The sequence below is a fragment of the Pezoporus wallicus genome, unplaced genomic scaffold, assembly GCF_028554395.1.
Source record: "Pezoporus wallicus isolate ANWC-B61680 ecotype Strahan unplaced genomic scaffold, APGP_CSIRO_Pwel_v1 contig_3267, whole genome shotgun sequence".
NCBI lineage: Eukaryota > Metazoa > Chordata > Aves > Psittaciformes > Psittacidae > Pezoporus > Pezoporus wallicus.
The window spans coordinates 471,323-486,246 of record NW_026642849.1 but is presented as its reverse complement, the minus strand read 5'-3'; the positions used below and the strand labels follow the sequence as shown (position 1 = coordinate 486,246).

Here is a 14,924-nt window from a genome sequence, read left to right as displayed (position 1 = left end):
GTTTGAATCTAAGCTACCTATCTATCCATCATGCCAGAATACATGCTGAGGAAGATCAGGTTGCCTTAGTAACCTAAGTCCAGTTCTACAGACTTTAGAAAGACTGAATAATTTTATGTTTCTGAAGCACCATTGTGTTTAAGTATCTTACGCATAAAATAGACATTTATTACCAAACTCCCTATATACACATTGAGTTACTCTTATGCTATGAGTTACAGAAGATGCTGCTTGGGAAAGCTTTTTCTTCTTCTTTCTCACCTTTTGTGACTCTTGCAGCTATCACCTATTAAAAAAGCTAACATTCATTGCTCGCTCTTTGGGTTTGTTGGAGAGAAACAACTGACACCATTACAGAGCTAAAACTTTTGCTCTGGCTGTGCCACCTATAGTGATTAATCTTGTTCAGAAAGCTACTAGTTACCTAAAATTGATTTTAATATATTATATTGTTAAAGTGTTCAGAGAAATCCGAGAGAAACATCAGTGACAGCACTCACCCAAGATGCTTATTATGTGTAGCTTTTGGCTACACAAATTTCAGGCCTGAATTGTACATAGTATGCTATTACATGGTAATAATTGAAAGTTCTAGAGAAAGGAATCCAATGACACCCAACAGAACAATTTTAGTTCCATGAGAATATATTTAATTAACCCTTAATCATTTTCACCTTTATGACACTGGTAACACTTCTAGGATTTGATTTACAAAATTATGATGCCATTAATAACAAAGATATTATTGACATACCAAAATCCAATTTAATTACTCCCTTGATCCCTCCAGAGGCAGAGAGAAGCTTGCAATTTTCTGACACTATGTTCCATTTTTAATATTCTGAAACAGGCCAGAAATGCTGTGTAATTGCTTCTCTTTGAGCTACAACTATAACAATGTATTCTGGCTACCTTGAAATTCCTTTTAGGCATTTCCTTTCCCAAATACCTCACCTAAAACTTTACTTCTTATTGGTTGCTAGAAATATTCTCACATGTAAGAGCTTACACAATCACTGTCAACTTAATTTTCTAAAGGGATAGTTTGTAATGTATTTAAAGAAAATGGAAATTACTCAGCTATTTTAGGCATGGATAGCTCATCTGACTGACTACTCCAGAATCTGTATGCAAAATAGAAAAAAACCTAAAACTTGTTTTCAGACTGTCATCAATAGCATGCCTGTTAACTTACACAATTAATAAACTGACAGATCTTAATGAAAGGCCAAAATTTACATACTACAAAATCCGTATGAAAGAGAAGGAAAACAAAATAACCCAAATAAAAACAAAACACACTGCTAAGAGCTGGGCGACTACACTTTGAAAAACTGCTGTCATCAGTGCATCAGTCTCCAGAGTTCTGGCTAGAGCAACACGTGCTCCCACAGTAACACCACAGGACCCTGACAGCTCACGGTACAGTCTCTCCTGATTAGGATCCCAATATAAACAAAAATTAAAGAAAAGAACCATGGTCCACAGCCACAGCTCACAGGCAGCACACTTCTTGCTTTCCTTGCTCTTTTTTACAGGTTTTTTCTAATTCTCCCAAACACCTCAACATTTCTGCACTTTCAAGACTGTGTGTGTGAAGCCCTGCTTCCTTTGAAGTTTATATAAATTAGGCCACTGATATTTGTCACCAGAAATTCCAGGCATTCATTATAGAGAGACATTGGCTACAATAAGCTGAACAAATTGAGGTTTCCTCAATTAGCGCATTCCGGCAGCTTGCCCTGCATTGTAATTTTGTGCACAGCTATCTTTATTTCTCCTGTGTACTGTGAGTCTCTGTAGCAAAATAATAATCTGAAGTAGTTAGACTGGTATGTTATCCAGGACAGATTTTTTAATTCTCAGCTACTGGAGATGGAAATCAAATGTGCTTTAAAGTACTCTGAGGATTCTTCTACCCTCTTTCTTAATAGCATGTTATACGTTCATTGGTGGCTAGCAACTGCTAAGTCTTGGCCAGGAATAGTTAGTATTATTTTACAAAGTACTACTGAGTAGCTGTTACAGAATCACAGACAGGTTTGGGTTGGAAGCAACCTTAAAGCTCATCAAGTTCCAACCCCTACCACAGCAACACCTTCCACTAGACCAAGCTGCCTCCAAGCCCTGTCCAACCTGGCCTTGAACACGGTTAGTTTAGCTTTTAGTGACTGGTTTAATTCAGCTTATTTTGTATACATCTTTTCAGAGAAGTAGCACTGTGACTGATCATACACTCTGGGTGTCAAAAGGACCAAAAGATGCAGTATCTGAAACAGTTATATCAATGGGAAATGATTGATAAATGGGAAAGAAATATAGGTGGTAAGATGATTTAAACCCATCATTTTCTAATACCAGACTGACAATGAAAACAGACTATGTGAATATCACCCTCTGCATTCCAGAATGTAACATATACACATACATAACATCAAACACAAACCACTGCAAACCTAAGAAGAGCCAGCTCTACACTTCCGTGTGCAATATTAAATTACCCTCCCAGCCTATGTCTTATTACATAGTTGCCAATTACACGTTCCCAAAGCATAAGACTCTTGTCAGTATGAGGACATGTCCATCTTGCTCAGAGCTCTGCAGTGAAGAAGGTTGGTGTTTATGAAACCCCTCACTACCTGCTGAAGTTGAATGCTGACTCAATATTTAATACTTTCGTATTTCAAAGTATAACCTCAATATTACTTAATTCACTCTCCAAACACTACACTGGGGAGAGAATCATTCAGGTCCTCCTGGAATTTTTATAATGTCAAATACTCTAATATCCATATCACCCATAAACTTTAATTAATGTATTTTTACAGTGCCTAGTTTCTACTATCCTAACAACCAAAAGTATCCATCGCTCACTGTTCCATCTGAAATAATTAGGATTTGATTTTCTGAAAAGACACATGCTTCCAATTTTGAGTGCTCACCATGGCTGCAAATCAGGACACAGATTGTAAGCTTAATAAAAAATGACAAAAACCTAAGTACTGAATCCTTTGTCATTCAATAATACGTGATTTCCCCTTCAGAAGTCCACACTGGCTACCCCTAATGGCCTTCTTAGAGTCACAGAATCAGATAGGTTGGAAAAGCCCTTTAGTCCAACCATTCCCCCAGCCACCATGAGGTTTAGATGAGGCCCTACACGGTTTGTGGACACTTCCAGGGACAGTGATTCCACCACTGCCCACAGCAGCCTGCTCCAGTACCTGCTCTCTTGGTGAACAAACCACTCTTAATCTCCACTCTAAGCCTCCCCTGGTGCAGCTTGAGGTCATTTCCTCTTACCCTTCCAATTGTTATCTGGGAGAAGTCAATCTCCTCCTCACGTTCCCTCACACTCCTCACCCGCTCCACCTCCTCCCTCAGCACCGCCACCGCGCAGAGCGAGCCATCAGCCTGGCCACCCCTACACAGCCACCCCCGCCATCCCCGGCAGGCTCTGGCACTCACCACAGCCAGACGCCCGCTCACGAGGGAGCTCCGTCCTGGCCGGCGCAGAGGGCTTTGTTTCCTGAGCTCCCTGCCAGAGGACGCCAGCCCCGAGCCCTTTCCCGTGGGCACGGGCCCAGCTCTCCTCTTGTTCCCGCCGGGCTCCCGCCCTTCCCGCCGCGCTTCCTGTGGGAACGGCCGCCCGAAGCCGAGGGAGCTCGCGCACAGGGCGATGCCGCCACCGCTGGTGTGCCCCCCTGCCGGTCACCGCTCGCTCCGCGGTGGTGCTGCTGCGGGCAAGAGCGTGAACTTTGTGACCATCACAGTATCACAGTATGCTAGAGATTGGAAGGGACCTAGAAAGATCATCTAGTCCAATCCCCCTGCCGGAGCACAACCGGATCAACAACAATTGCGGGATCGCAACCCGGAGCCAGCAGCTGTGATGGACCATAACTTGTGACCGTCACAACTTCCCTTATGCACGTACGAGGTCCAGCAGCCTGCCTCCTTTGAGCCACTGTGTCAGCAAGTAAATGCACGGCAGACATACCCCCACACTGCCCCTCTGGCAGGTACGGGGTTAATTCAAGTCACATTAGGTCTGCAAACATGAGGCTTCTTCAACGTCTGAAGAAGGCCTCATCTATGCCTTCCTCATCAGGCAGGCAGTAGCAGACACCCATCACATCATGTTAAGACGTTGGTCTGCCATCTAATGCTAACCCGTAAGCTCTCACCTGGCTCATCACTTGTCCCTGGGCAGAGATCCACACCTTCCCATCACATTAAGTCCATTATTTCCTCACTTCCTTGTGAGTTATTCCCACTCTCCTCACCAGGTTGGCCAGCTTATGGCAAAGATGCTTTTTCTCCACCTTGGTAGGTGGATTCCCTCTTTCCCTAGCAGGCCTTCCTTGAACTCCTTGTCTAATCTCCAAGTAAATCACCCCGATACACAACTATTAGTTTACTGACATCCAAACACATTTAAAATAAAACCTAACTGCCATTACAAATACAATCTTAGCTGAACGGCAGTATCTCTATAATGCAACCAAATATCATAAATCCATTCTGTAATACTGACGCAGTTCTCCACTTTAATGAGGCCTTTTGATTTTTCTTGATAGAGAGTCAAAATAAAATAGAACTTTTTTAAAAGTTCTGTTGCAGTGGTTGAGAACGTCAAATTCCTAATCAGAAGACACTGCATGGTAAAGTTCTAACCCTTCAGAAATGGATTTTAATGGAAGTGTTGACACGGTGTTAGCTTATACCATCACAAGTACAACACCATTACATTAGTCCCTTACAGTGACAGACAGTGTTGAAGCTGTCCTATAATTTAGCACAGAACATTTCTACACTAATGTAATGTGACAATGTTATTATGCCTGCTATTTTCTATGCCATAATAGCACTAGTTGTTTCCCCAATCATGCTATTACCTTCACTAATACAGCTGTACTTAAAGATTGGCTGAGTAAAAACAGATGTAAACTCATAGAAAGCAGATAACCTCTTACAGATTTGTTTTGTTTTGCCAGAGGAATTTTCATCCCTACTATTATAAAAAAAAGCTGAATTCCCTGGGAGGATAGCTTTCACTACATAACCTGTTGCAACAGTTATAAAGTTCATGATGTATTTTCTCAGAGGAGTTGCATGAGGCCATCCCTTTGTAAGAACACCCATTAACTGTCCTTTTCATAGTGTCTTCTATAGAACCTCATTTTGTAGGAACAACTGCTACTGGTCTGCTTTGCACTTATCAGCATAACACTTCTGTCTATTCACATCTCAAGAGCAGAGTTGCCCTGAATCTGCAAGTATCATATCACATCAAAGGAGAAAACTATAATCTGTGTAGCATCTTGGGGTCAAAACTTCCCCTGCCTTATCTTCCAGTAAAAAGGAACCTGCAGCGCACAGGATGTTCCCATCTGTGCCACCATGAAGGCTTATGGTGTGCAGGCACCCCATCTTCACTGTAGTGCAATATTGAGATTCGCAACTAAGCAAAACTTCTGTGGATTGAACTCTGCGTGTTCGTGACTACAGCTGTAAAACTGTAGCTTTACCCTTGGCTGGCCCAGGTCATCTTCAGTAGGAATACATTCCCTGAACTGCTCCTTCTCTCTAGCTGACACTCTCAGACTGGGAGAGAAACAACCAGCCTCACATGGTGCTTGCTTTCAGAAAAAAAAAAAAAGATTTAAAAATCTTCATTTTAAGCTGTGCACGTTTTCATCTGGAATAATCCACTGAACAACACAGGAGTAGTCATTTGCTGTTACAGGAAAGAGTAAAGAAACTTCTTGTACACTGTATTAGTAGACTGTATTAGAACACTTTTTGAGAAACTATTCCTTTCAGTATTTTCTGGATGCCCCATCCCTGGCAGTGTTCAAGGCCAGGCTGGATGGAGATTGAAGCAACCCAGTCTAATGGAAGGTGTCCCTTCCCCTCGCAGGGGGCTGGAACTGGATGAGCTTTAAGGTTCCTTCCAACCCAAACAATTCTGTTATATTTTCCAACATAACCCATTCCGTGACTCTATGATTTCCTCCAAACTCTGATTTGGAGATTAAGAGACAAGAATGATACACGTGAAACATTCACACTGTAAAGCCTAGGAATGATGCACATCAACTCTTTGTGCACTGAGGTTACTATGGGAAACATGCTGAAAGAATCAACTCAGATGCAGCAAGGTAATTTGTGCACATTTATGCAAATTGCAGATGATACAAAACTGGGAGGAGTGGTTGATAAACCAGATGAGTGTGCTGCCAATCAGAGGGATGCTGACAAGCTGGAGAAGTGAGCTGACAAAAACCTTGTAAAACAAAGGAAAAGACCAAGTCCTGTACCTGGGAAGAATGGACCAACACACCGGATACACTGGGCCCTGCCCAGCTGGAAACATTGCAGAAACACTGGGAGATGTGAGCCTTCCCCTCAGCACTGCTGAGAAGCATCTGCAGCACTATCTTCTAGTGCTGGGCTCCACAGTGCAGAAGCAGTATGAGCATGCTGGAGGAAGTCCAGCAAAGGGCCACAAAAGGGACTAAGGGCTTGGAGCATCTCTCATATGAAAGGAGGCTGAGAGAGCAGGGACTGCTTGGCCTGGAGAAGAGAAGGCTCAGTGGAGATCCTATCAACGTTTTAAAATACCTAATGGGAGTAAAGAAAACAGATTTTTTTCAGTGGTGCCCAATGAAAGGACAAGAGGCAATAGGCACAAACTGAAATATACAAAATCTCACTAGAACATAAGGAAAATGTTTGTACTGTGAGGGTGATGGAGCACTGGCATATGTTGCAGTTGTGGAGTTTTCATTGTTGAGGATACTCAGAACCTACCTGGACACAATCCTGAACAACCTTCACTAGCTGACCCTGCTCTGAGCAGAGGGGTTGGGCTACATAGTATCCACAGGTCCCTTTTCACCTCAGCCACTTTGTCACTCAGGAATTTCTACTCAAATACGCTCCCTAAGAGCCAGTGGAACAAAAGAGTGGGGAGGTGAGGTGGGTTAATCCTGGCTGAGGACCAAACTCCCTCCTTCAGCTGCTCACCCACTCCCCATGGTCTGACCTCGGGGCTCCCTCTCCTGTTTCTCACGCTTTCTGTTCCCTTCGCCTTCATCTGTCTGGGGTTTCTGGTAAGAATGGGACACTTTCCATGTGTGCTTTCACAGAGGTGCCTCCAGCTTGGCCAAGAGTCTCAGACATGCTTGCATAGTGTCTGCTGGAGCTGGTCATGCCTGGCACGGGGCAGTCCTGGCTTCACCTCACCTGTGGTGCGCAGCCTATGCAAGATATTAAAAACATTTCATCATTCCTCTTGCTGTCATGCTCTTCCAAGCACAAAAGAGAGCATTCCAGGAGCATCTAGGATGACATTGAAAGTACAACATCATTTCTCCTCCTTTCCCTCACACGTATCATTATAAAACCCCTCTCTTGTTAGATTTGCTTTGCTGATTTTTGTATCTGAACTAATCTGAGGAGTCAAGATAAAGCAGAAACCAAACATACTATATTTACCAGACACTGCATTCTATTACAAAACACCCATATCTGGGATAAATTTATATTTCACATTTGTTATAGAATTACATTAAGAAAAGAAAGATTTATCTGGGGAAAAAGTAGGTACTTTTGGCAGTCATGCACTAAAGGTACTTCTTTACCATCATCAGAAATAGTATATTTAGAATTATCTGATAGTGTGCAATGTAGTCCATTATGTTACCGTACAGAAGAGCTTTCACAGGTTAGTAAATATCTTGCCTAAGTTCATCAGTTTGCCAAATTCATGCAATAACTGTCACTTGAAAAAATAATTCACAGAATGTTCCAGGTCCAGACATCAGTTCCTACCAAGACAAATTTCTGTACAGTTTTTCCTTTGCTAGATGTGGAACAGATAATTTTCTTATTCATAGTTTTTAGTTACTTTTGGAAGAACTCACAGATGACAGAAGAACAGAAATAACAAAAGTAAAATAGAAACAAATCTTTTTCTCCTGTAGCAGATAGGGGACTGAAATCCTTAAAAATACATGTTTAGCAGTATGACTAATCACTCACATTGCCGGGAAGGGCAAACAAGCATAAAGTACACCCAAACCTTTGCTCAAATTATCAGAAGGTTTTTGATACCACATTTCACTTCTACTATGACAACAAGTGTAAGGAAACAGACTAAGTCCTTTCCATAGCTTCCAAACATAGTCAAGAGTAGGAAAGTGGAACTTCCTCAAGAATTTAGCTATTGCATATAATTCATTTGCTAGCCTTATGCTAGTTATAATCTGAGCCAAAAGCTTTTCAGATTGTAATTGTTCTGGTATTTTAGGGATTTCCAAAAAGGCACACCTTGCTGTCGAGTGGAACCTTAAGCAGACATAAAAATCAAAGATGCTTGACTAGACTACCATCTACGAGGTGGCAGAGAGCGTTATACTGACACACTCTACCATCAGTCATTCATCAGATAAATGCATAAAAACAGAAATGAGAACGCTTAGTAACCTGGTTTGAGCTGGGATGATTTTCTTCTTAGTAGCTGGTGCAGTCCTGTGTTTTGGCTTTAATCTGAGAACATTTACCCTGATCAAGGACTTTTCAGTCTCATGCTCTGCCATTTAGGAGGGGCACAGAAGCCACGAGGGAGCAGAGACAGGACACCTGACCCAAACTAGCCAAAAGGATATGCCAAACCATAGAAAGTCATGTTCAGTACAGAAATAGGGAGCATGGAGATAGATTGCTGCTTGGGGACTGACCAGAAATCAGTCAGTGAGTGCTAAGCATCTGTATTCTGTATCACTTGCATTACTTGGATTTTAGTCTTCTCTTTTTCCTATTATTATATTATTTACTTCATGCCAATTATTAACCTGTTCTTATCTCCTTTGCCTTTGATTCTCCTCCCCACCCCACCGGTTGCTGGCTGGGCTAAACCATGACACAGCCTTACAGTGTCTTACCTTCACACAGATATAAATAAATGCAGCATTTAGATATTTCAAATGTGACGAATTAAAAAGAAAATTCAATAGCTTGCTTTAATCAATTACTGTGGATCATGATGGCTCTTGCATTAGTATTCCCCTTTCACTTCTGCATAATTCTATTTAGATCAATAAAGCTGGATTGGAATAAAACTAGCTTATGACATTGGTGAATCAGGCCCCTTATTTTTGACACATTTAAGCTTTTCCTGAAAGACCAGATGGTTGGTGTATGTTATGTAGTTTTATTCAGATGAAATTTAAAAGAGCTAAAACACTCGGCATGCTTTTATTATTGGCATGCTTAGTGTGTCACCTAAAGAAATCTACAAAGGGAGATAATGAGCCTTGTCAACTGTTTCACAGTAATTATAGCCCTCATGATATAATGCTACAAAATTACAATATAGCTTAAGATAACAAAATGTAAAAAGGATTTTTCAAGCAGGAAAAAAAAACCCTATTTGTAACATTTATGCAGGAAGAGGATTATTTCAGACAGGTAACCATCAGCGTATTAGACATGCAATCAAGTGTAATAGAACCAAATTCTGTCAGTGCTTGATACTGCACATTGTCCAAAATTCATACTGCGCATTTCAGCTATGCTCTTCCTAAAAGCCTTACAGATTTGCACAGAGTTTGCTAGTTCATTTAAATCTCTAATAGCAAAATAATCTAGAGCTTCAGACACTTGCTTCAAATACCGCCTTCAAGCTCTCAAGCATTCAGATCAGCACGTTGTTAGCGTACTTACGGTCATTGCACAATGGTCCACTGAAGGAGGTCATACTACAGTCACAACTGAATCCATCCCACTGCTGTAAGCACACTCCCTGGTTCGCACACGAGTCCTCTTGGCATGTTGTGCTGGGGCCTGATGGGAACATACAAAACAAGGACTTGCACTTTGCCTCCCAAAGAAGCGGTTATTTCCCACTCGATCACATTAACCAGTTGCCAACATCTCAAAACAAACGAGCAGAGTTACCAAGTAAAACGCACATAAACTCGCTAATTTGGTAGCAGCATGTAATATTAAAAGGGTGGTTTGGATTTAGCTTTAAGATTGATATGTCAAACACACAGGAATGCACAAACTGAAGCAGAGTTTTTTCCAGGTACAGTGGGAATGTCAACTTTACTGCAGGTTACTTGTTAATCACGTGTCAGACCATTAACTGGCTAAACGTTTTCTAAACACTTCATCATTATTCTCCTGTAGATACATTTCAAACAGCAAAGCCAGATGCTACAGAATGCAAAGCTCTGGGAGATGAAAGGAAAGATTGGAAAATAAAATTCAAACAAAAGAAAAATTAAATGAAGCTACACTATACAAAGCTTTTAATCCCACACATTATTTTAAACGATTTAGGTTTAAAATTGAGAAGAGTTGGGGAATTTTTTTGGCAGGAATGTTGGCAAGTACTGATTGACATGCTTCAGGGTTCCCATGCAGGTTCCTTTCTTTAAAGGGAAATGCAAAAACTCATACTACTAATGAACTGGCATGCCAAAATGTGACATATGCATGAAAAACAAAGCTACTCTAGTTCTAGAGAATCAGAACTCGACTACTGAAATGTAAAGAAATTTGAAAAGGAATGATCAAAGCACTAAGGCAATCACTATACAAACATATTCAAGACTGAAAGCCTTTATGCAAGCAATGCTGGAGAATGAAGGTTCATGTAGCCCAATGTTTTAGAGGTATGAAAGACAAAATCTGAAACCAAATAACATGCTTTAGTTCTGAAATGTACAGAGCATTTATTGCAGGAATCCAACTGTGCATTGGGGGTTTCAGTCTTGTTTAATACACACAGGGCTATCTACCTTGCAAATCAGCTTTCATCAATGCAACTTTGTCAGCAAAATAAAAAAGCAAAATATATTAAATGTTAGTAAGCAATATTGAAATGGCAGCAAACACACAAAAAAAACCAGTCAGAGTAAAGTGCATGCTGCTGTTAAAGAGAGAAAGAAATGCCATATAATGCAAATTAACGCTAATAGCCATAAATCTTCAGGCAAGCCAGAATAAGAAAGCAGTAATTTGCCAGTATTTTACTACAAATATAATGGTTAATTGAGCTGATGACATGTAATGAAGGAAAATTAAAAGTTGGGGTTTCTTTTCTTCCTTGGATAGATACGAATGCATTAGCAGAGTAAATGCATGGCTGAATCCTGACTAGCCATTTGTCATGTTCAGATACACTGAATTCAAGAGTAATTAGCACTGTCATCCTCTGTGGCCTTTCTTTATTCTAGCCCTTTCCTCTTGACTGGTGAAAGAAGACTGAAGTACAGACAGTGAACTAGAGATTACTATGAGCTCACACGCACATTTCGTGTTGCATCTTGACACTACAAGATAAAATTTGGTTCTGGGATTATAAAATTATACTAAAGTGTTTTGGAGCAGAGACATCAATATCCATTTGCAACTCCCACTGCTAGTCACTGATGACAGGGCAAAACTGCTCCAGAGATTATATCAATATCCTAAACCATCCTGCAGAGAGAAATCCACTTAACCCTTCTGTCACATTACAGCTCCTTCAAAGATCTCAGTGTGGGGTTTTCTTTTGATTTGCCAGTATTTGAGAAAAATGCACAGCAATATGATTTAGAGTCAGTTCAACGGCCTCTTGGCTTTAAGTAACAGTCACCAGTGCGATGAAGAACAAGCGCAGTGCATGCTGCATCCATGTTTTTGGCAAAACTATTCTATTAATAACAATAACAACAATAATAACACTACTACTAATAATACCACCAGCACCACCTGTAACAGTTTTACTGCAGTAGGCAGACACAGAACAATGATTTTCTTTTCTCTGGAGTTTTGAGCTCAGCAGTTCAAACATTTGGGCATTAGTGATTCCTTTTTTTGTTGGAGTTTTGAGCCCAGAAGTTGAAACATTTGGGCATTACATCACCCTTGCTGGAGCTGGGGATTATAATGACAGAATCCCGTAGCTGACAAGACAAGACACATTTTCTTCTCACCAGATTCTGCTACTCGGAAACTTTACAAAGATGAAGTGAAAATATCTGTAGGTGTTTAAATGTTATATATGCATGGATTTATTTACACTTTAGTTATGCAATGCTGAATTTCCTCATCTTTGCCAAAGTAGAGCAAAAGTCACAAGGACTTAAAAGTACATAAACTGCAGGACCCTGGAGGCACATTAAGTGCCTGTTAAAATACACGTATTTGATAAAAGCACAGATATGCTCTTGTTAAAAAGCAGGATATTTTGCTTTTTATGAAACTGATTCTTAGCACTTTTGGCTTATGCATAGTAGTCATTATTCCAAAACTGCCATCAAGACTAGCTTACACGCAAGAATTTCTTTTAATAAAAGGAGGTTTTTTTACTTTAAAGAACAGAGGAGGGCTGTTTAATGTTGGTAAACACTGTAATATCTACTATGATTCATATTTCCTATATATATTACAGAACTAAACTGTTTAGTAAAAATACTCTAATAGACTCCTCTCAAGCAGTCACCTTTTGATTCACGTTCAATTTAAATATAATTTTTCCAATCTTCACTGCAGGCTTTTTAATTGACTGGATTTGGTCTCGCATTTACATTTGTCTTATGTGAGGGCTTACATGCCCTATGTTACGCAAAAAGCATTATTAAGTAGCACATACAACGTTTTCTTATATATTGCAAAACCCAATTCCGTATCTCACCACCAAGCATCTTCACGTATATCAATATTTGGAAGCTTTTCATACAGCTCATTTAATACAAAAAACTGCAACACGTATGTGCACACTGGGCATTTTCCTCCTAAACCTATTAAAATTGGTTTTAGCATTCTGCATTTTGTAGAATTCTGCTTTATTTAAAGTATGGAAAGAAAGTACAATGGATTTGACTAGAGAAGAACAGGGCTGACACTTACAACCTGGCTCTGGGGTGTGCTGTTAACAATTTGAAGAGCTACTTAGCATATTTATGTTTCTAGCTGTTAGTTTCTATCTGTTCTAACCATTGAAAATTTGTCAACAAGGTGGATTCAGCCAAGTGTAAATGATATTCAGTGCTCAACGATAGAGAACAGAGATATCTATCAGCCTGTGGCTGAAACCAAAATGCAAGGCAACTTGCCACACCAATCCCATGGGTGGGTTTGCAGAAAAATACATTTCAAAGAGAGAATTTTTAATATGCACAGTAAAGTTATTGAGCAATGTTGATATTTTAAGAACAAAATCCTAACAGATATAATTAATCAGCTGTATATTATGGGGTCACAGTTTGACAGAAGAGAGAAAAAGAGCTTTCACCCCATGTTTTTTTGTTTTGGGTTATCAGAAAGATGGGGAATTCAATCCCACAAGTCTGAATAACATTAAATCTAAATGCCTCACTTCTCACGAAAGATACTGCGGCAGGCTGATGTCTTAACAAAGGACATATACCCACCAGTCCATTCTGCTGTCTTTGACTGACAGTGGCAGAGACTAATACTTACAGGTTGGAAATGATTTCTGCTTCTGTGTCCTGAGTTCTTTGGACTCAATATCTTGGGGGACTTACAGAGCTTATGCATCCCATTGCAACACAAGACAGATGCAAAACTGCTCAGCTCTGCAAGGATGGAGACAGTCATCTCTACAGACAGCAGCAGTGCCATGCACAGCTTGAGGCTTACAAAAGACTTCTGAGAGCCAGCTACATTTTTAAGTGACTTAAATTGTATTTTAGGTGTCAGAACATTTTTTTCATACATCTGATCCAGGGTCTGCAGACAAGAGACTCACAGGGTCAGAAAGGGAGACTTGAAGTAAACAAGAGAGATGGACGAGTCAACTTGCAAGAGTTGAGCAGAAAGGTTGCAAGGGAATGCTGTTAAAAGAGTTCCTTCTGCAGGAAAAAGACTTTTCATGAGGTTCTGTGAGAGCCAGGCTGCGTATCTAGTTTGACCATTTTGCTTGTGTCTGATGATATCAGTGCCTGAAAAAGCTGACTCTCCACCAAGGAACAATATTTGTACTGCCTTTATTAAATTGCTCATGGCTTTGTTAAATCCACTGGTAGCTGAGTTGTGCCACTGGTTTAAAAGGTGAACTCACAGTCTAGGCCTGTGGCAGTACTTCTTTGAAGTACATACAATTCATTTAGAAGATTACATCATTTCAAAAGAAGCTGTGACATGCGTAATGGAATTAAGGTGCACTTTGACTCTCTGAAGGGATGGTGCAGGCATGGGACTTGCTAACGTCATTCAGAAAGTAAGATCTAATTTTCTAAGCTCAGTGACAAACTACTTCATGCGTTATTTTTCCATTCCTGATAGAACTAAAGCTACAGAAAGGCAAGTTGTGAATTTTACATATGCTCTTAAAAGAATTTATACTGTTAACTAAAGGTAGCAGGTAGGGAATAAAAACGTTCCACCTGTACAAATATAGTGTAGGGACAAGAAAAGAAAGACAGAATTTATTGACCAGAAAGGTTTATCTCGTGAAGCTTGAGGGAACCCCCAGCTCTGCTCGGACTTTTTACAATGTCTATTTGCAAACTTGGTATCAAAATCATCAAGATTCTGTAGTACCATTTACACATTTTTCTGTCCAGAAAAGAACGGCACTTGAAAGAGAGGAGACCATGTAAAATTGAAGTAGCCACAAAATTCATAGTTACGTGAATAAAATATATATGCAGGGACAGAGAACTAATTTAAATTATTCCATAAATCATAGTAAAAATAACGTGGGATTAAATGACAGCTGGAAAAATAGCTAGAGATTGACACCCCTGAATTACATATGCACCTCTTCTAATTCTGTCCTCCATTAAATTCCACAATATTCCAGATGAGTCAATAAAGGCATAAAAAATGCGAAATAAACCATATTTGGCTGTTACTGATTTCAGATAGGAAAGCTCATAACAATACAAATCTCAGGGGTG

At 40.2% G+C, this 14,924-nt stretch overlaps 1 protein-coding gene across 24 annotated transcripts in view; it reads right to left on the bottom strand.

Moving 5' to 3' along the window:
• The window catches only part of NRXN1 (neurexin 1), a 677,900-nt gene that overhangs the window by 337,951 nt on the left and 325,025 nt on the right, over positions 1 to 14,924 (bottom strand). For 14 of the 24 annotated variants that reach the window (XM_057432410.1, XM_057432433.1, XM_057432419.1 and 11 more), the window contains one exon: positions 9,733 to 9,852. In XM_057432410.1, the coding sequence (XP_057288393.1) occupies positions 9,733 to 9,852 (120 nt within the window). Of the gene's footprint in view, positions 1 to 9,732; positions 9,853 to 10,814; positions 10,842 to 14,924 lie in introns of all 24 variants that reach the window. The other 10 variants (XM_057432404.1, XM_057432405.1, XM_057432403.1 and 7 more) reach the window with 1 other exon arrangement.